We start from the raw sequence: 23084 nt of genomic DNA, 5'->3' as shown, positions 1-23084 counted from the left end.
CCATGGATGCCTTCAAGAAAGTGATATACATTAAGTGCTATAATTAAATTGCCACTGACAACTGTTAAAGAACAAAGAAGACTCAAAACCAGAACATGACACTGTTAAGTCCACCATTTGTGGACCAGGCAAAGAGAGCAGCAAGACAGAAACAACCTAAGAGATTTACCAAACATTTCCTAGTAACTCTGTGTCAGAGGCAGTGCTCATTGCAAGTCACCAAAGACTGAAATTGACTTCCATAACTTAAAGCCATTCTATTGCCTCTCCTCAGTCCCACGATAAATTTACAATAACACCTCTACTTGGTGTTCAAGTTAAAATAGCGATCAACAAACAGTGAGAGTTAAAGAGAAAAAATATAAAGTTTGAAGACATAGTAGGGAAACTGAGATCAAACTGATTATGCTTAAATAAGGCATTTTCTAGGTTCTGCAGGGTTTGCTTGCCAGCTTTACTTTCAAAAGAGGCACAGCATGTTCAGAAAGCTCCTATCATTATTAAACTAGAACCATCTATTTAGAAATAGTTAAAACAGCAAATCCACTGTCACAGATCTTACTAACCAGTGATTCAGAGTTACAAGATGTGTTGAGAATGCCATAAACCCCCCAAAAACAGCTTTACCTTTGTTCTCTTTATTTTTTCCCCGATTTCACAAGACTTCTGTTCCACTCTTTGCATGTCCTTAGAACAGAAGTTAAGAATCATTAAATAACTATTTTAGTAGACTGCTAAAATAGAAAAATTTACTCCCCAGTTTCCTGAACAGTTTAGCCAACACTATAAATATTTTTTCCATATTAGCACATCATACACATCATCTTCCATTTCAGACATAGCTATACACTTAGTTTTAGTTCTGAAAGTTCATTTTAGTTGTCCATAACACTACACAACTTCAGCTGGTTTCAAAGTCAGTATATCAGATAATCTCCAGTAGTGAACTCTTCCTGTGGCTCAACTCCAACTGAAGAGCCTAAATCCAAGCAATGAAGGGTCTTAGTCAAGGTTCCGAGTTGAGTATAAAGGATAGCTACTCAGGTCAAATATCACAGCCTTACTATGCAGAGTAATATACACAGACTGCACTTTATCTAATTACTAGCTGTGAAAAACACCTCCTATTTGGTCCACGTTTATTGCATTTACTTCACTGACTCAGTATTACTGAGAGCACGCCAAACCAAGACTCATTTCATAGTCACATACATTAGGCAATTTACAAAGATCGGCCTTTTGACTTAACAGTGTTGCTATTTGCATTTTATTGCTTCAGCGCACCTGTTTGTTTTTAAGTAGTATGAAATCAAATCATCCTACTATACTACATACTTGTTTGTAAATCAAAACCATTCAAAGCGGGGAGGGAAGGGCATTGGGGGAAAGAGGTGGCAAGAATCAGATTTTGCAAATGCAGATTTTGCAAAAAGAACAGACATTCTTCCTCAACTGAAACTTTATACAGTACCGTAGACATCCAAACCCCACATCTTTTAAAGCAATTACAGCACAAACCAACACAGTTGAAATGTTGTCATGACCTTAACAACTGCTGACAACACTTCAAGACAAAAAAAAAAAAATAATCTTATTTTCTTGAATAATCCCATTCATCTACTTAATTCACACTTGTTTCAAGTATTTTGCTAAATGAAACATCTAAAATACCAATGGGGAACCACAACAGCTTTGCTGACATGTTCCAACATTACTTGAGTACTCACAGTGGCACAGATCAGTCCTTCCAACTCACCAGTTCAGCACTGCTAGACGCAGTGCAAATCAAAGACGAAAAACCCCTAACCCACTGACTTTAAAAGAAAGTGTTAAACCAACAATACTGTCCATAAAGAGAAAACAGGAACATGCATTAGTTTCATCTTTCTTCATTTCCTGTAGCAGGTATAGTAAGTAGTTTTCAGTACATGACAAGTATCACGTATTTCTACTCCAATACTACATCTTCTCACTAACATCCAAAGGAGTTTCTGTCTATAAGCAGAGACCTCCCATTATATCTCCATGGTCTAGGAAAGGGTGTGGTGTGCTTGTGCCTACCGTCTAGGACAAAACAGTCTCTCTGAGATGAGGGGCACTAGTAACACTGTCCAGCCACCAGAGTTTTCAGTCCATGGCATTAACAAACATCCATCCGGTGTCCCTTTACCATAAACACACTCCAGCAGTTGAAGCAAACACAGTTGGTTACCTCCTTGCACTACATTCCCTTCACAGGGATATCTTTTTTGCAGGACCAGGCCATTCCTCCACATACCATTTCACCAGACAACCCCACATCCCTCCTCCCTTACACAGGGTGGTGCTTCTATGTGGCACAGGGTTCATACTCACCAGAACAGTGCTGTCTCCAGCCATCAACTATATCCCACCAGCTCCAGTTTCCCAGCACCACCACAGCCACTGCAAGGACATCTCCCTGGGATGGCTGCTGTAGGTGTCCAGCATTTCTTTAATTTCACTATAAGCAAAGAGCAGCTGCATGGTCACACTATGGGGAGCAGCGGTCCTGTTTCCACAGATCTGCTAGATCACTGTAACTGGGGCAGTTTCTCCACAACAGCCTGCCAATCCAGCAGAGCTTACAATTTGGTCACTTCAGGGCTACCAGCTGCTCACTTCCAACCAAGGGCCACCTTTAAGCGCTCAACACTAAACATCCCTGTTACCACCAGCCCATTACTCTGACAAAGATAGTCAGCTCCCAGCTCTGGACCTGCTGAGGTGGTATCTCAAGAGCCCTGCTGGAAGCACTCTTTTCTCCAGCGGTCTCACAGGCTGGGACAAGACCACCCCAATTCTTACCCATCCCCTTTGCAGCTGGCAAGTTTTCCACCTGACAACACATTGTTTGCATTAACTCCCCATACACAATACATACCCTTGCAACACAAATCCCCAACAACAAAAAACACAACTCCTTCCAAGTTTCACACCCATGCAAATACTCCAGCCCCAGGCCACACCAGGTCCAGCTGCTACCTGCATTCCCTACCAACTACTGTCACAGGCAAAACAGTCTCAACTCAGGGAATTCTACTTAAATTATTGCCAATTAACAGGCAATTTTTTCTGAATACCCAAATCAATAAAGAGAAATAACAAAACTTTTAGGGAAGCACCTTCAGTCCTCCTTCTCCAGGCTCAGCTTCAGTCAGATACCTTTCCTCCCCACCTTTCTATCTGAACTGCTCTTGTTTTCATTGCTCCTTACACTTGGTCCCTCCCCAAGCCCTTCAGCGAGGCGACGCAGGAGGCGAGGGTCAGTGTGTAATCGTTTTTCTGCCACACCTTGCTTCTTACTCATTTTCCTCCACTGCTGGTTGCGTCTTAACTGTTACTGTGCCCCAGCAAGTGTACCTGCTCTCGTGTCACTTACCTACAGGTTGCAATCCCTTTGGCAGAGTCTCTGATCCAGTACAGGTCTGCCATGGGCTGCAGTCTCCTCAGGGTCGGGTCACCCACAGGCTGCAGCCGCTCAGGGTGTCCCCACCCCAGCACGGGTTGCCCACAGGTCACAGTCCCTTTAGGAGTATGCATACTTGCTCTGGCATGGCTTACCTGCAGCCCACAGTCCATTCAGGAGCGTTCCTGCCCCAGTGTGCAGCCTCCACAGGAGGCAGTCCTTTTGAGGGTGTAGCTCCTGTGGCAAGGACTGCCCAACAATGCCCCCTTCCTCTGGTTCTCCTCTATTCCATCCTCATGTTTCTTAGTGTATCTCATCCTTTTTCCTCCTGTTTGTCCTCTCATATATCTTCCCCCATATCACCATTTGTGTCTCCTGCCTCCTGCAGCTGCCACTATTTCTTAAAAGATTTATGAGCAGCAGCACCACACATGATTATCTGATAGGCTGAGGTTTTAGCATGCAATAGGTTCTTTTCATAAGCTTCAAAGCTGCCCAGAATCAGCTGTGCCCGCGGTAGTCCATGGCGTCCTCCCCCATCAGGCACCTTTGCAGCTTCCCAGTACAGAAATCCCACCACTTGGGCCCAAGAAAACCTATACAGCTACTTTTCAAGAAAGAAGGTAATTATCCAAGTAAATATAAGATCTAAAGACAACTGAAATACAGCACAGAAAATGATCAGAGCTTTTAAGTGATTTCTCATAAAAAAAGAGCAAGGCAACCATGACCAAGGGCAGCAGAAGCAAATCTCTAGCGTCCAAGAGTTCAAGAGGAGATCTGCCTTCAACAAGGGCTGGGGTTTATCACAGATACCTATCAGGTGCACATGGAACAGCAAAAAAGGAGACCATATAGGCACAAGCAAAGCAAACGGAAACTCAGATATTTTCTAAACCCCGTAGTGATACAACAGCAGCCTTTTATTTAAGAAGGTAAAAACACAGTCTTCTACAGAAAGAGAGGTGTGCTCTTAATCTTTTCCCCACATACCCATGGACAACTCGCCTGCCACGCTCAAGCGGGAATCTGCTTTGTTTGTCAGCCACCAAAACAAACACTCCTCACAAACCGTTGAAGCATTTTTCCTTGAAGTTATCCAAGAAGGGTCTAGACACTATATATACTTCCTTTTAATAGTACTACCATTATTTCTCAGGGAAAAAAAAAAAAAAAAGTGTATTGATAGCTAAAATCCTGTCTGGTCAGCAGAGGGTACTGCGCTAGTTGGGTTGTTCTGCTGTACACTCGTTGCACAGTCGAAAAAACCACACATTTTATAACCACTGTGCATGTTGGTCCCCCACCATCAACAGAAAAGCTCAGCTTTACAGGTGTACCAGGAAAAAACACAGCACAAAACCCAACCCTTCCCTAGCAGTGCTAAAGGCGGAGGACCAGAGATCACGGGGCAAAAACAGAAGCCTAGAGAGAAGGGGTCTTCCCCCGAGGACCGATGGCGGGGGACATGGCCCCTCACAACAGCCGACCCTCGCCGGGATGCGCGCCGGGCCCCACAGGAGAAGCCGGCCCGCAGGTGAGTCCCCCCCCCGGCCCCGCTCCTGGGCCAGGGGGGCTCCCGGTGCCTGACACCCGCGGGGGGCGGAAGGCGATGTGGTGGCGGAGGACGAGGCCCGCTGCCCCCCTCCTCAGCGGTGCGATGGCGGGTGGAGGGGGGCGAGGGAACAACACCGCCGCCATCCCCCCTTTCCTGTCTCCCTCCCCGCCGCCATTCCCCCACCTCCTCCGCCGCCCGCGCTTACGTGTAGATGATAGACATGAAGTGCATAAGCCAGAGCACGACGAAGAGAATGAGCCCGAAGATGGCGAGTCCCTCCAGGGCTAGGGCCAGCACCGCCATCCCCGGGGCGCAGCGGCCCGAGCAGGAGCCGACGGCGGAGCGGGAGCGAAAGAGGGAAGGCGAGCGCCTCGGCGGCCTGTCGGCGTGCGGAGCGGCGGCGGGAGGGCTGGCTCTCGAAGTGCCTCCTCCTGCTGCTTCTCCACCGGCCCGGCGACCTCCGCGCACTGAGGAGCCACCGGCCCGGCCTGCCTGCCTGCCGCCGCCCGCCCCCGCCTTTCTGTCAGGCGCAGGCCCCGCCCGCCCCGCGCTCGCGGCTGGCCCCGGGGAGGCGGGGCGGCCAGTCACGGGGATGGCGGCGGCGGCCGGGCGGGTGGTTAGATCCGTTACCGCGCCTGCCCCGCCCCGGGCAGGGCCCGGCCCGGCCTCTCGCTCCGTCGCTGCCTGCGTGACCTTGGGGGTGGCCCACCTTGGGCCGGGCTGGTGGCACCGGGCGGCAGCGACGGGCGCGGCGGCAGGCAGGCGACGGGCGGGCGGGAGAATGGCCCGGCCCGGTCGTCGCCGAGGAATGGTGCGATGGCGACGGAGGCGCTCGGTGCTTGCCCTCAGGCTTTGCTGGTGGCTTTTAAAAACGCTCCCCGCCCCGCAAAGGCCTTGTGGGCGCAGCTGTAGAGGCCGCGGCCCTCCATCCGCAGCAGGAGGGCCGGGGGTTCCCGAGCTGACCGAGCTCAGGTGGGCCCGTAGGGCTGCGCAGCCTCTGATATTTTTTTTATTTACTGTGTTTTGGGTCTGAAAGCTTTCCCGGTGCCCTCGGGTGCTGTGGGGTAGGATTGCTATTTCCAGCAGAGGTGTGCCCCTGGAAGTCCCTGATGGTGCTGGTACTCCCTGAGCCCGACCGTCGCCCAGGGCACTGGGGCCGTGCCCGTGGCCACGCTGAGCCACCCTCAGCTGGACCCACCTCGGTGAAGCAGCCTGGCGACTGCCCGCCTTGGCTAGGATTGGATTAGTGCCGGGTTAATGAGTCTGTCACTTGTTACTAATTGTATAAGCCGTCTAGTCCTGCCTTTATTTGGTTACGGTATTTATAGCAACTCCCATTACTGTCCCCCTTTTTGAGGGGATTTGTATGAAGAATCTTCCTAGTGCTTATGTTCGGCTTTTACAGTTTACACTAGCGTTTTGGATCTGGGGTCAGAAACATCAAACTGCCTCTTCTGCTCATTGTGTAATAGGCAAACACACATTGCATTAACCATTTTAAATTTAACTCCGTTCATCTGGGGTATGCTCCCCAAAGACAAAATTACTTGAGTGCCTTTGGCAGCATACTGAGCTTGCCAGATGCAGGTTATTTCTACTCTGGAAGAAGCACAGCCATACATAAGAGATTTTGGTTACCTGCGTGTGACAAGGTACACGCTTTCCTCAGGACTCTTGACCAGTAACACAAGCTGAACTTTGCATAAACTGAACTTTGCAGTGTATGCATGCTCGCTAATAGATTATTTTCTTCCACAGTTCTCAATTATTAATGCAGATGAAAGAGCATTTTTAAATTCTGCTTAAGAACTCAGTCATGTTTTTTTTAAAACACTCTAGTCACCATAATGATTTGAAGCTGTAGAAGAATTAAGTTTCAAGGTAGCTCTAATTGTGCATGAGAAGCTAGGATGTAGAGATTTAAAGGCAACTTAGTGTGAGAAAAGTTAGGATCTCGCATGGTGTGGCAAGAAATTGCCTAAATTTAAATTGAAAGCACAATTTAAAATGGAAAAGCTACTGTTAACTCGAGTAAGAACAGGTGAGGTATCAGTCCATCCTAGAGCCAGCACTACCTGTGTAGTCTGTTAATTCTTGCTTAATGTTAGTTCCCACATAAATCACGGTGGCCAGCAACATACTTTTACACTGGCTTCAGTGTTGTCTTAGTAAAACTTCCTTAAAATTAAATTTTCAAGTAAAACAAGTTACTTTAATTTTCAAATTCCCCTATCACAGATTGTTCCCATATCTCATTTGTAACTGAAAGCAGCAGTCAGTTTTTCATTTTTCTATTTGTTCCTGCAGTTAGAGTCTAATAGTCACACTTATATTGACTTAATATTGCCTTAGTGAGCTTTCTATATATTTTTTTTAGCCATGACTTGACTTGTCATGCTCAATTTTGGCAGTGTTACAAGGCTAGTCTAGCCAGAGAATTATGAGCTGATACATATGAATTATTAAGAGTATAGCTGATATAACCCTTACCTGGTTGGGTTGGATTGCATCTCTCTTCCAAGGCAGAAACAGCCTATGCAAAACAGTATCTTGCACTAAAATATGACAGTACAGTGAATTTAGGGAGATTGAAGGCCTGTCTTTATTAGTCAGTTGAGCAAATAAGCACATCCATTTTTCAACTTTTTCTAGTTTTGAAGAAGTATTGAGCTGAAGCAGTTAAGCTTATTCTTTGTCCTAGAAGGTGTTTGTCTGGGAGATTATGTTGACAGGCTGCTTATTTTGCAATAGCTAGGGTCAACGTCTCCATGCAAACACACTTTGCTGAGGCTTCTTCATAAATAAAATAAATAAAGGTTATTTAACTTGCCACTGACTCCTACACTTCAGCAAACCATACTGATGAATGAGCAGTCCTCAAACAACATTACGCAGAAAAATGACAAGCTGGCATAAATAACTTTGTTTTAGCAAAGATACTTCTTTCTGCCATCCTCTCTGGGACAGCATTCTGTCCTGCTGGCTTTGTTGTATGGGGAGAAAGAATGTCTCTCTCCTGAGGGGTTTCAGGTAAAAAGCTGCAGCACCCAAGCTCAGGTCCGTGTTTGGTTTAAAATAGGAAGCTCCAATATACTTTCACAAGATTCTTTGGGAGCATGGTGGAGGAAAGTCCGTAAGAGGTTTGACCTGAGTAACTGCTCTAGTCAAACCCTGTCACATGGATAATTTAAGCAGGTATATTAACCTTAGTGGGGGAGCAAAGAAAGGAGTCTGCCTCCAAGGCCAAACAGGATGTTGGATATGTGTAAGTAACCTTTTATTAAAATACCTTTTTTGTTCCTTTTCTTTGAATAAAATCAAAGAAATGTGTATATTACTGCTCAGCATGTTTGTTGTTATACAAATGTTTTATCTTGCAGCTTCCTCTTGTTTAAATCTCCTTTGTTTAGCTTATTAAAAAAGTATGCATTCATTAGATGGACTTGATATAGAAACGTATGCAACTGCTCTCTGCCTGTTAGTCTCCCTGCCTAAATGAGTTCAGAACTTTATTCACATTTTAGAGCACTTGTAAATATTGAGGAGAAGCATGTCTAGCTGCAGGGGGAGGGGGGGGAAGAGACCCAGCTTATCGGACAACTCTGCCAGTATCCTCTTTATTTGGCAGTAACAAGCTATCTAATCAACATATGTAAAGTGGCCCCTGAGGTCTAACAAATGCGGCTCTAGGCTAGCCGTGGCGCAGGCTGTCTCTTGTCCGGTAGAGTGTCTCTACAAATCAAACACAGGAAAATAAAACACCAGAGCTCTTACAAATGCCCAAGAATGGACAAAGTTAAACCTACAGCTTGCAGCGAGTCCTTAAAGTAAAAATCAGTCAGGACTGAAGCTTCATTACATTTGATCCTCAGAAATGTTTTTGTAAGAGAACGTGAAAGTGCTTTTTAAAAAAAATTAATATTCTCAGACAATATTGTAAGATCCATGCAAATGTTTCAGTTACATGGTATTTTTCTTGAGAAACTGATCCAAGTCTATACCCAAGTGTTGCTGCTGAAAGCAGTTATGCTTCTGCAGTCAGCATTAAACTGTAAAATACTTGGAGAAGAATTAAATTTAGAAAACCAAAGTAAATAACTTCGCAGAGTCACAGAATAGTTGAGTTTGGAAGAGACCTCTGGAGGTCACCTAGTAGTCACCTACTACTCAATCAGGGTCAACTAGAGCAGTTTGCCCAGTTTGGAGTCTGTCTCCATCTTATTTACTCCCCCCCAACCAGGTATTTGTACACATTGGTATCATTCCCCAGAGCCTTCTCTTCTCCAGGTTGAACAATCCCAGCTCTCTCAGCCTGCTCTCATATGGGGATGCTCCAGTCCCTCTGTCACCTTTGTGGTCCTAAGCTGTCACTCACTCCACTATGTCCTCTCCTGTAGTGGCAACACACTTTCTAATGCAAACCAGGGTGCTCTCAGCCTTCTTTGACACAAGGGCACATAGTTGCTTGTGGTCAACTTTGTGTCCATCAGTACCTCTGGATCCTTCTCTGCAAATTTGCCTTCCAGAAGAGTTGGCCCTCAGTGCGTACTGGTGCCTGGGATTGTTCCTCCCCAGATGCAGGACTTGGCATTTCCCTTTATTGAACTACTTCTGGTTCTTTTTAGACCATTTCTCCAGGCTGTCACAGTCCACGCATGTGGACATCAGCCACTCCTCCCAGTTTTGTATCATCTGCATACTTTCTAAGGGTGCACCCTGTCATTCATGGAGATGTCAAACAGCATTGCCCCCACTGTTAGACCCCTGATGCGCTGCAAGTGACTGGACTCCAGCTGGACTTCTTGCAACTGATCACAAGGCTTGGAGCCTGGCTGTTCAGCCAACTTTCTGTTACCACACCCTTACCTAGTTCATTCCTTGTCAGCTTCTCTATGAGGTTATGATGGGAGACAGTGTTGAAAGCCTTGCTAAGGTCCAGATTCATGACATTCAGATATCACCTCTTGTTCAGCAAACCAGTTGTCTGGTCACAGGAGGCTATCAGGTTGGTTAAGTGTGATTCACAGAATCACAGAATCACAGAATATTTTTGGTTGGATGGGACCTTTGAGATCATCAAGTCCAACTAACAAAAAAAAAAAAAAAAAAAAACCAAAAAACAAACAAACAAACAAACAAAAACCCCACACCCAAAAAATCCCAGAACACCAACACCAAAACCAAACCAAACGCCCACACCCCACCCCAACCACAAACAGACACAAACCAACAATCTCGGGCACTAGAGCATGCCGTGAAGTGCCATGTCTACACATTTCTTAAATACCTCCAGGGATGGTGACTCCACCACCTCCCTGGGCAGGCTGTTCCAGGGCCTGACCACTCTCTCAGTAAAGTAATTCTTCCTGATATCTAATCTAAACCTCCCCTGCCACAACTTTAGACCATTTCCTCTGGTCCTGCCATTATTCCCTTGGGAGAAGAGGCCAACACCCACCTCTCTACAACCTCCTTTCAGGTAGTTGTAGAGGGCAATGAGGTCCCCCCTCAGCCTCCTCTTCTCCAAACTAAACATGCCCAGTTCCCTCAGCCTCTCCTCAATGCTGACTACTCCCAATCACCTTTTTGTTCTTCATACGTTTAGAAATTGTTTCTAGGATTAGTTGATCCATCACCTCCCCAGAGACTGAGGTGAGGTTAATAAGCCTGTGGTTCCCTGACTATAACTTCTTGCTCTTTGGAAAACAGGAGGGACATTTCCTTTCTCCTAGTCCTCAGGAATGTCCCTTGTTCTGCCTGACCTTTCAAAGACAATCAGAAATGGCCTCATGATGATGTCAGGCAGCTCCCTGAGCGCTTGTGTGCATCTGATTAGATCCAGTGGTCTCGTCTGTGTCCAGTTCAGTTCAATGTTCCCTAGCGTTCTCCTCCTCCGCTGAAGACAGGCACTGAGTGCGTCAGTCTTCTCCATGTCCTTTGTAACCAGGTATCCTCCCACCCTTCAGCAGTGGTCCCACATTTTCTATGATCTTCCTTTTGCAGCAATGTACGTGTAGAAGCTTTTGCACTGTCCTTCACATTTCTCATCAGATTCAACCCCAGATGGACTGTGGCTTTCCCGATGTGCTCAAAGAGCGTGTCTGTATTCCTTCTGGGTTCCTGTCCTGCTCCCACCTCTCCCAAGATTCCTTTTTATGTTTGATTTTGGTCAGGAGTCCTTGCTCATCCATGCAGGGCTTTTCAACCTTTTTCCTTCATATTCTCTGAGTATCTACCATTTCTTTACTGTTTTTCCCTGTGTCTCCTTTGAAGTTCTTCACTCTGGAGGCCCATTAGAGCTCATTCTTCCTTGCATATAAATGTCTCTTTCTCCTGCCTTTCCCAGTTGTCTTGTCCTTTTGTTTTCTGAGTCTCTTTTTATTCAGGCTTACTCCATCCTTGCTTGTTCCCTAGGCTATGTTCTGCCACACTTCACAGGGGCTTGTTCTCCCACAAGATGAAAAAACACCCCCAAACATGTTTGCTCTATCATGTCCTTTGTTAGATATTCCAGAGTTTCTTTTTTAATTTCCAATTATTAATAAGCAAGAACAATGTGGATTTGTTATAAGTAAGTGTTAAAGCTCCTTTTTTCCATTTTCATCTGCCCTTTTTTATGCCTTTACCTTCTCTTATCTCCATTCATTTTTATTGTGGGATTTTCAGGATGAGGATAATCTCTCTAAGGTGAAAAGACGTTATTTTTCTAATGTACAGACTGCCACAAAATTGCTGTATCTACACACCGGTGTTTTCTTTTGCTTTTAAAAAAAAATGTGATGTCCTATAAACAAATTACATGCTCCTTCTGGGGAGTGTCATGTTATCCTCACCTCCTGGAAAACAAAACCATCTGGCCACAATATTTCAATTACTGCTGAGCCACAGGCTGAGGAGGGTGGCCAAGACTCTCCCTGTGTGGTGATCCGATAAAAAGGGATGGCGATCAGGGGTGAGAGCATCTGGTTGAAACAGCTCGATATCTGTGATATTTTTTAGAGTTGAATTTTTTCCCATGGGAGAATCCTTCATGGACAATGTTATCTAAGGCACAAAAGGAAAGAGTGTGTATATATATATGTATATATATTTGTACACTCAGGGTTATTTCTAAAGCTCTAAATCCTCTCACTTTTGGGGGCCTAGCTTTGTTTCAGAAATCATCTCTGTGTTCCAGTGTTTAAAAGTTACCCCTCTGAGAAATATTAAGCAAGCAGCTTCCCTTTTAAGAACTAAATCTATTTCCAGGTATGTCTGTGGGATTTTACATGCTGAGCAGAATATATGCCAAATATAATTGGTTTTTAAATACATTAAAGAAATACTGAATACAAAGATAAAGAGGGAAAGAGAAGGTCATCAGGTCTTAAAACATGCAACATTTTGCTCTGTTTAGATAATGTTTCAAAGTTATGTTTTTCACTAATAGTTCTGAGAATAAACTTGGATTTTTTTGCAAGTACCTTCAAAAAAATGTGTACTGTTTCTTGTCCAGTCAGATACACTATGCATGGACTTTTTACTCTAACTATAATTTATTTTTATATTCACGGTGCCTTATTGACATCATCTCATAATGGTTAATGTCCTGTATGGACAATTCAGTTTTATAAAGATAAGGAGAAGAATCAAACAAAATTGCAAAGTGATTAGATAGGTAAATCTTGCCTGACTTTTGGAAGACACAGCATTCATTCAGAGAGTTTCCATCAATACAAATATTCTTGCAAATAAAAACCTCGTATACATAACTAAAATAACTTTTTAACTTGATGAGTGCAAGTTAAAAAGCATACTGCCAGTAGAAAGATACAGTCAAGTTTTTTTTTTTTTTGAATGTTGGATCCAAGCAGACACTCCCAGCTCTAAGCACCTAGCAATCCTATTTGCTGAGAAACTGTTGCATTCTTGTTAACCCAGGCAAGGGCAGTCACGACAATGATTTCAAAGTCTTGGTGGATTCAATAAAGGGAAAGTTGTTCAGAGAGTTAGGAACCAAAGGCATCCAGCAAGGGCTAGAACTGGGGGTCTAGAACTCTGATATGGGAGCAACAGAACAGAAATTGGGGTCAGAGGGCCCCCTTGGGCTAGAGGACCAAAAATATTAATGCTTTTTTTCCGCTGAGAGCAAGAGCCAGTAATGGTGAAGTCAAGGGAAAACACAATAGGGGGAAGTTCGGGGGGGAGTTCGTCCACAGAAGAAGTGAACTTAGCAGTGATGTTTCATGACTGAATGTGACACTAGATTTAAAATTGTTTGATGCTTCCATCAGCAAATGTTTTATGATTGCATCAACAAATATTTGATGCTCCAAGAATATGAATAGATACAAATAATACAGCTAGATGTATCTATAGATACCGACACTGAAATTAGTCCTTAAGCAGCAACTGGTGTACTTCCGGGCCCCAACACTGGACACCTATGGTACAAAAATGGTGGCGAGGGTGGGAGGTGGTTCCTGAGTTCTGTGGAAGCAGATCCAGGAGCAGCTGGAAAGCCCCCAGTCCTTTCTCACTACTACAGCCATGAGAGCCTGGAAGCAAAACCGCCATGGCCAGGTAGGTGAGCAAAATCATAAAGATGTTTTGGTCCTTACTTATCAAACACCCCAGGATTGAGGGAGTGGAGGAAATATGTGCTTTAGAAAGGTATCTGGCTTAGAAATCAGATTCAGCCCCACCTGGAAGCGGAATGCTTGGCAATTTCTGAAGTCCACAATTAACACATTGATTACAAGATATCTCTTGTGATTGAATATAGTCATCAAGACACCTCACAGGGCTTCCTACTCATGTCTCAAGGGCTAGAATTACAGCATGCTCCACTAGCTTCGTCAGAGGCATCCCTAAGGAATGTCTCTTTCCCAAGCGCCTGTGAGGATACTAAGACTTTCCACACCGCTGCACAGTTGCCAAGCATTCAGGAATCACTCTGCACTCCCGTATGGAGTGCTGAGGTCTCCTTCCTGCTCTGTGTGAGTATCTGCTTGCAATCTCCCAGAATCCGAGTATATGTGCAGACTGAAGATGGAAAGACAGGTTACGCACACGAGGAGCCAGAACTCCCTGAGACGTCCATTCCCGCGGTATGCTTGGTTCTCATCGCAGAGAGTCACAGATCATAGCAGTGATTGACAAGGACGGCTTGACTTGTCCAGTCTCTAGCTGGGTGCTGCTGAAAAAAGCTAAGGACAGTCTAGCCTAAGGATAAAAATACACTACTAAAATTGTTAGAGGAAAGGTCATCTGGCTTCTTCAGACTGCTTTTTAAAAAAACTGTATTAGTGGCTATTACTTAAGTGTTTTAGAAGCCGTTGTTTCTAAATAGTTGCTAACACAGTATTTCAGTCAATCAAGTATGAATGATTCCAGAGTTGCTCACTTAGCTTTTACTGCTGCTTCTCCATCTTACCACTTCACTTTCTGACATCTCAGTTTCTTTATTTTGTGAAACCGAGCTTAAAAATAGAGCTCTACTCACAGGAACATGATAAAAGCCGCTGTGGAGATTATATTTCACCACAACCCTGAGCAAGTTTCCTGACTCTTTCTCAGGAGCACCTCTATTAACCATGTCAAATACAGGTACACATCCTGCAAAAGCAGTACCTGCATTTCTGTACCTGCTGTTTAAAAGAGTTGCAAGTAACAGGCCTCTGTACCTAAGAAACTCCGCTGTCCCAGAATGTGAATATATAACCACTCTTTTGTTGTGGGCTTGCAGCTGCACAGCCACTTTCACAATTAGGCCCTGAACTGGGCAACACTAATAGGTCATTATGACCTGGGTAGCCACTCCTGCACAGCTGGGAGGTGCAGGGCGTGAAGAACCAAGACTGGCTGTAGCGGTGGGGAGTCCTTCACGCAGAGAGTTTCAGATCGGCACTTCGGATGTTCTCACCACGCTCACCCAGATCACAGGGATCATCTATTCTGAGCTGTGCCCATTTTCCACAGTAGTTACAGGCTCTGGCTTTGCACAGGGACGATCATCCAGTTAGAAGCAATAGCAATGGGTAACTAACATGGTGACCTGACATGTCTGAGCTGCCGAGTTCCTTGCGATATCTTTGTGGTCCTTTGTATTTCTGGTGTGGTTATTTAATTACCACTCTCTCAGTGAAGCAGCTATTAAGTGGCTCAGAAGACTAATATACATTGAGTCTAGACAGGCACAGTTTGAAACCAGAGTTTTCAGTTTCTCTCTGGATAACTGGTGCTATCTGAGTTTCTGTTTCTGAAATTATTCAACATTTCCATAGCATTTTTAAGTTCTTTGTAAATGAAAGGTCATCCTTAGTTGTTTCATCTTGCTTGACATGAGTTACTCCTTAAGAAAGTGGGGAAGGCTGATGGGGAAATTAAAAAGTTTCAGTTACCATTTAAGCCCATTATATAAGCGCTACAGTTTAATGCTCTTCTAAATCTCTTTGCAAGGGAATGTTCTTATAATTAAGCACACAGCAGGTGAGAGAGAAGGCTGAGCTTTGATGCATTACAAAGGAGGCAGCTCTGAGAAAAGTCTGAGAACTGATTTTTAAATAGTGATTTTATAGGATTCTATGTACATTTTCCTTTCCCTAAGCAGAGCATATTTTTGTTTCTTTATTGTAAATATTAAGTTCTTAGGTGTTGTGTGAACTGGATGCATACTGGGGACAACTAGTTAGAAGAGATGTGGGATTACTAGAGCTCTTAGCATCATGGTCTTTTCATGTGGTGACTTCTTTTATTCGGGAGTTTTTTTCCCAGTTCAGTTCTGAATTTGATTTGGTGTGGATGAAAGGCAGAACTGTGTCCAAAATTATGCCCCTGAAATGGAATATATACTCACCTGCTTCTGGAATCAACTGCCCTTAGTACCCATCAGTGTCTGTCGTCAGGCATGCTTACATGTGTAAGAACAGATTCTTGCCAGGAACAGAAGTAGAAGCAGCTGGTTGATGTTGTGTCAGCTTTGGTGATATCAACCTGGACGCCAAGGAAGAAACAGTGGTAACAGCTGCAGGATACATTAAAATTTTGCCTTGTTCAGGAGCATGGTCTGTTCGAAACATTGAAAAACGTGAACGAACAGTTCACTCTCTAGTTCTGAGCAATTTCCCCCACTTTCTTTTAAGTTTGAGAGCTCAACCCAGAGTGTGAAAGTGAAATCCACAGGGTTAGCACTTGAGTTTGTCCTTCTGCTCGGCTGTCTGTGCCAGAAAGCTCTGTGGTAAACAAAACTGCTCTTGAACGGGCCTTCCCTTGAGTGAGCTTGGAGATGTCGTGGAAGTGTTGGCACCGAGTCTGGGAGACACAGCTGCTGTGCCCTTTGCCTAAGGACAAGAAGTTCAGTCCTTCCCCGGTAAAACATAACTGGGTGGATTACCTGAAATACAGGGGACAGCTTCGTTCCACTTACTCATCATCTTGAGTCATCGTTGCATTGCATCATGTATTCCAGCCCCATGGTGTCAGTGTAAGGTGTGACACTTAATTTTGACAAGTAGGAAGTAAGTGTCTACAAATTACTGCATCGTCTGAAAGGGGCTATTACGAGATTGTATCTTCTCATCTATTTCTTAGTGACTTGCTCTGGTTTCATTACAGTTAAAGGTTCTTTTCAGGCATGTAATTGTGGTAAGTTTGGATATGGAAATACTATATTCTGTTTCTGTGTATCACACCCTTAAGGACCTGGGCATCTGTAGAAACCAGTAGGCACGTTGTCTTCAGCTGACTCCATCACACTTGAATCAAAAACGTTTTACATATCCCATCCTGGAAACCTTGCCTTTGCCCTTTCTTTTTCCCTCTCAAGCAAAAAGAAATATTACTCAGGCAACAAATATTTTGTGTGTGCATGAGTGCAAACATTAGATATGGCTAAATGGACAATGTTGCTTGGCAGTCTAAAGACATGAGTTTTCTTGCACGTGTTTGTGTGCTCAGTACAGCCTTACCTTCCTTTTCATTGGGGTGTGACAGACTCTGTTTCTCAATGCCATGAGAGAGCAGGAGGTTCACCTAGGAGGCTTATATCATATGAACAGGTGTGGCTTCAAAAGAAACTCCAGACTATTTCCAGCAGGAACTTACTCGCCACTGAGTCTTTTCACAGTTACCTTCTCATGAGATTGGAACAGGTGAACAAACTCTCATTGGGCAATAAAGCTATGCATGGAATGAAGTAATCAGTTTTCCCAAAAGGCAAAAAGAAAAACTCAGACTTCTCTGGCTGGTTCAGACATTCACATGGCAACTTACTCTTTGTTTAGAGGGCTGTGTGGCCAAAGAAGTCGGGATGGATTGACCGCAGTGCTTCTCTCCATCCCTGGGGAATAGGGAGTGGTTGCCAGACCCTTCATGGGGAGCAGACACATCACACAGGGTCTGAATCCAACTTCCACGAGCATCTTTAGGGAAACTTCTTAGTAAGGGATAAGAGCACAGGCCACTGGTGTCCTACAGGCAGGGTTTGGCACCGTGGTACGAGTCTACCCTCTGAGACACTGGCAGGTTGTAGCTGTGTGAGCATCAAGGCTCCAGCAAGAGAACTCACAACTATTCTGGATCTCCTGCCTACAGGTATTCTACCTTGTACGGAGACAGTTAAATATCCAGGCAGTGTGAAAAAGGTGTGACAATCAAATTCAATTGGTTAAGGAATGTTAAATTATGGTTGTGAATACTTTCACAGCATTTACCTAATTCTGGAGAAAGCAAAATAAATGACTGCTATGTTTCACCATATCTGTTATTATCCTCTGATTTAAAGAACAGTTAACTAAGTCCTGGGTTCAGGCTTAGATAGGATGCTATTATATATTTGTATGTGCTATTATGCATTAAAACATGTTTAAGCACGCTAGCCGAATCAGTTTTGTTATGATAATTCTGGAGTAAGCCAAGTGAGAATGCAAGTAATAGGAGTGTACTCAGAAATGCACACCATACAAAAAAAATAAAAGCACTTTTGTATTGGGGGTACAAAATCACTTTCTAACACACTGTTAAATTAGGGCTTATTTTAAAATCATGCCCTTCTTAAGAAAGCAACCATTTGCACTGGGCATATCACTGGGTTCTTCTGTTTGTTCCCAACTGAAAAGCAAATGCGGTTTCAGTGGATGCATCAGTTGACCAGTGAAATTCACCAGAAGTGCATTCTCAGCAGCTTCACAGAACTTTATAAACAGCAAAGCAACAGTTTCGGGACTTAGGGAATACTAAATATTTGTTACAACAGACTTAAGTTGCTTACTGACTCTGAAGGTTATTGAAGTGTTTTGCAAAATGTTTTCATTAAAAGAGAACATCTGCATTATACTTTCCAAGAAAGCTGCTAACATTATGTGGTTACTGCTTGCCAGCTCCAATGAACTGAGCCTTGTTTTTAAGAGATAAACGTGAAGGATAAATTTCTTCTGTTATGCTGATGTCTGCTCCTTAGTTTAGTATCTAAATATTTCAGCTATTTTCAAATATACGTAAATGATCTCAAGTGCTTACCCCCTTTAGTCCCAAAGCTTGCTGCATTTCTCTTACCTTTCTAATTCACCCATTTTACTGACTGGGAATCTGTCTAACAGCCAGCTTTCCCATTCTCACGAAGGACCAGATCTATGTAATGTACAGAGATTCAGAGGCACTGTAGAACCACAAAGGAAGCAACATTTAAAAAACCCCTTCCACCCAAGAACCGTGCTCATATTCAGTGCCAAAGGGACACCAGGAGATCATCTCCAGAGTAGAGAGGTAATATGAGAGGAAATACTGGTGTCACAAATGCCACACATCTTTTTCTGTGCCATACATAGATTACTGTCTATGGATTCATCTTCTGGTTTACCTGCCCTTAATATCTGGATCCCTGAGTGAAGTAAGTGCTCCCCAAATACTTTGCTCTTTTTTGTGTGCTGTAGTATCTGTGCTCTCCTCCTAATTCTCTTTTTCATTAACCTCAATCCTTTCACATGTGGATATAAGAGGACAGTGCCCATCTGTTTTGGAAGGGCCTTGCTACTCCCTGCCCCTCAGCTGTGCTGCCCCACTTCTGCCTGGTGGTGGACACCATGCTCTGAATCTGCTCGTCTCTCTCTCCACTCAGAAGATCACTCCCATCTCACAGCTGAAGGAGATCTGTTCCTGGGAAATTGGGCAGAAGTGAGCTTGAAATAAAAGAGGATGCCTGCTTTAAAACATGAGACTGAATGCTCCAAAGGTTAGCAAGAGAGACTTGACGTGTTTGATGTAGATGCCTTGAGCAGTGAGATCAGAATGAGCAGCAAAATTTTCAAAGAGCTATCTTGACCTTCAGAGCCTGGAGGACCACACTTCTCCTCAGTGACCCCACTGTCTAAACACCTCTTTTGTTGCCAACGCTCCCTTTTAGAGCCTTACATGTGCACTTACCAACATAGCACCTAGACACTTGTGCTCTTGTTATTCACTGAGCTTGATGCTGAAATTTCCAGCAGTCCGGTTGCTTTTTGCCATGTTCCTGTTCAGTGGCCAAGAGCACACACTGGCTAAACTTTGTTATATGACCCAGTAATTTTTCCATTTCAGTCTCTTACTTCCCATTTGAGATCCCTTTGCTGGCCCTTGATTTTTAAAGAGAGCTAGCTGAGGTGCTCCAGCCTTAGTGATACAAATTACAGTAAAATGAAGTGCATCGTGCCATACTTAAAACACAGGATTTGAGATTGTCTGCCGTAGGTGTGAGCAAAAAGAAAGTCATGGTAGCTGTAAACTCTCCAGGTACTTAGCCCTGGAGGACCAGCTGAAGTCCAAAAGCCTCCTGGCATATTCCTACATGCTTCAGGTCTGCTTAGACCCTCCCCAGCACATGCAGCTTGTCCCAGGTTCTTCATCATCCCCAGCCTTGGTCTGCTGCAGAGCAGGGTCTCTGAGGAGGTCAGTGGCTCAGAGATCTGTCTTCTGAAGTGCCTGCATGGAAGAAATCCTCTCCTGGCTAGAGACAGGAGTTTTTCAAGCCCTTTTTTATCACTTTTGCCTTAGATCTTCTGTAAAGGAGCAAAGACCTCACCCCACATAGCTGAGAGCAGAAGAGGGATCCCGTACCAAAAAAAAGAGGATGAAATGAAAGAGTGGTAAAGCGTGAAAATGAAAAGCAGAGGTTATGATTTAAAAACAAAGCTAAAAACAAGAAAACAAACAAAAGCAAAACCAAAGATGTTTGCTGTTCCAGAACCGACTTGGGTAGGCAACAGGAAAAGTGGATCAAGCCAGGAAGGTGCAGGCCTTCATAAACTTTGACAGTCACCAGAATATGTTGTAAGAATCTTGTTCAGAAAAAAACGTGGCAAGATTGTTTGGAAATACAGCCATGTGCTGTATGGGCTTGGGGCACATTGTCACTTTTGTAAAGCCCATGTGTGTGTCTGGCTTGCAATAAGCACTGCGTGTGCAGCTTACACCAAACAGAGAACTCCTGATCACTGCTCTGCAAGCTGGATTTCTCACTGAAATGAATGTGGCCTGCTGGCACAGCAATGTGCAGGAATGTTTGGCCCACAGAATTACATATTTCTGCTGATATGTAATGAAGTGCAGCACTAGGAGTCATTTACTGGCTAAGAGCTTTACTGAGAATATCTGCGGCATACACTTGCGTATCTTAATGGCTGTGATTATGATTCACGCAGTGCCAACCATGCCATCAGCAATACACAGGGCAGAAAACAAACCTTTCCCTCCTTCCCTAAGGCTCAACATGTTTTTCCTACTTTTTTCTTCCAACTTATATCCATTTATGTTTTTTTTAATTTTCATTATGTCTTTTTTTTAAGTGTACCATATCTAGAAAAACCTCATTTTGCATGATGGACAGGGCTGAAATGCTTTACTGATTTGCAGCCCATTCATAATGGAGAAGGGTTTTGTTTCAAATCCTCCTGTCAGGGCAGAACTTTGGTTTTCTGTCACCAAGACCATAGGTGCTGTCACCCCACAGAAGGTTTTACCCTTTACGAACATTAACCTGAGTCCTAGAATTATGTGGTCTGTGTGTCTTTAGAGTCATGCCTCTAAACATCTTTAAGAAAGCTTTCCAAATTTGTGCCCAGAGCTTGCTTTTTCACTGCGTACTAAGCCCTGCCCCAGATGGGAGGTGATATTTTAGTGCCAACACTCCATTGCTTTCCTCCTCTATATACATAGTCAATTTCTGACAAACCCTTTTACAAGTAAGATGGTTGTATTTGTGCAACATATTTTGCAATCTTAGCTCTTAGAAAAAAGCTAGTTTGCATCACTGTCAGAGAACATGAATTCAAATGGTGTGAAATTTGGTAGTGCTTAAGCAAAATCTGACTGCATCAGTCTGAAGTTTGTGGCCAGTGAGGCCATGAATTTTGATTTCAAGGAGATTAAATTCTTTGGTTCTAGCAGAGGGGAGAAGGAGAAATGTTATTCACAAGTAGTTTAACTCAGTTCCTGGGAAAAATGAAATGACAACTGTTTGGCTGAGGAACATGAGCAAAACATTGACACAAGATGCCCTTACCAAGATTTTAACTTCTCTCTACTATTCTACATCAATCTGGCATTACTTGATTTTTATTGTAGGCAGAAGCCCAACATTCCCAGAGCTTCTCAGCTTGATGAACTGACATACATTTTAGAAAGTGAAAAAACCTTTCTGTATGGATGCAAGAAGCAATGTGAATTTGAGAATAATATATGTTCCCAGACAGATAGAAGTGTCTTAAACTGATGCCATATCAACAGCCAAGTGTTGTCAGTGGTGTAATTATTTACACGGCAGTACAGGTATCAGAGAATTTGGCTGTAAGAAGGTAGAGCATTTTATGCTCTTTTATCTTGCCCAGTGCTTTGTGATGCTTTGCTGTCTTTATGGCATTTTGATGAGTCCAGGTGACAACAGGATCTTTCTATCCATTTCTTGCTCATATAAAGGTGTATGAACATGCAGAGACTTGCTTCACTAATCGCACAGGTGAAGCAACCACGTCCCATTTCCTGTTACCAAGTGTATTACTATCTATAGAGCTCTGCAGTTCGTAGATATTGCTACAGCTTGTTAGCAGAACTTCATCGACCACAGTATCTCATAACTGCTCCATACGAAAGTGTTCCCAGGTGCCAGGGTGTGTTCAAGGAGGCCTGGGAAGAATACTGCCCAAGCCCACAGCAGTTAAGCAACAGCAAACAGACAAGTTGCCTTCTCTCCCTTCACTTGTGTAACAACCCCCGCTCTTGCATGCATTTCCCATGGCCGTCCTGACAAGCCACAAGCAGAAATCGCTGCTGCGCTGGCCGGCACTGGAAATTCTGCCAGTGGTGTCCTAGCATTGTTTTCATGTGCCCAGCTTATTCTGTCCTCACGTCGTTACTATGCTGAGTAAGGAAACAGTAGAAAGTGTGCTTGGGGAAGCAAGTCCTACCTGTGATCTCTTCCTCCTTCTGCTCTTTTTCTGTGTGAATGTTGACATTAACTGTTCCTTTCCCTTTTTGAATGTTTAAAAGGCATCCTTTTTCAGCCTACAAGCTGATTACAAACAATAATTTATCCTCAGAACCCTTCAGCGAGGCAAGTAGGTACAGTTATCACCATTTTACTGAAAGGATAATTGAGAAACAAGGTTTAATTGTCATATGCTTAAGGCCATATGACAATTGAGGTCTTTTTTTTTTTCATGTACAGTTTTTGGAACAATTTGAAAGTTTCAAGCAGAGAAGGGAATCTCAAAAGCATTAATCTGCTTTCATAGAATCATAGAATGGTTAGAGTTGGAAGGGACCTTAAAGATCATCAAGTTCCAACCCCCCTGCCATGGGCCGGGACACCTCCACTAGAGCAGGTTGCTCAAAGCCCCATCCAGCCTGGCCTTAAACACTTCCAGGGATGGGGCATCCACAACTTCCCTGGGCAACCTGTTCCATTGTTTCACCACCCTCACAGGAAAGAATTTCTTCCTGATACCTAATCTAAATCTCCCCTCTTCCAATTTAAAACCATTACCCCTTGTCCTGTCACTACACTTCCTGACAAAGAGTCCCTCTCCAGCTCTCCTGTATGCCCCCTTTAGGTACTGGAAGGCTGCTATAACGTCTCCCCGGAGCCGA

The 23084-nt window shown here is 44.0% G+C and overlaps 1 protein-coding gene across 1 annotated transcript in view; it reads right to left on the bottom strand.

Annotated features, from left to right (window-relative positions):
• UGCG (UDP-glucose ceramide glucosyltransferase) overlaps positions 1–5486 on the bottom strand; it is a 30336-nt gene extending 24850 nt beyond the window's left edge. The window contains exon 1 of the mRNA XM_074166287.1: positions 5191–5486. Coding sequence (XP_074022388.1) covers positions 5191–5288 — 98 coding nt within the window. The 5' untranslated portion in view covers positions 5289–5486. The remainder of the gene's footprint in view (positions 1–5190) is intronic.
• Between the last annotated feature and the right edge of the window lie 17598 nt (positions 5487–23084).

Source organism: Numenius arquata, chromosome Z (assembly GCF_964106895.1).
Source record: "Numenius arquata chromosome Z, bNumArq3.hap1.1, whole genome shotgun sequence".
NCBI lineage: Eukaryota > Metazoa > Chordata > Aves > Charadriiformes > Scolopacidae > Numenius > Numenius arquata.
Note: the sequence above shows the minus strand (reverse complement) of the source record. Positions and strands in the feature narration are given on the sequence as shown.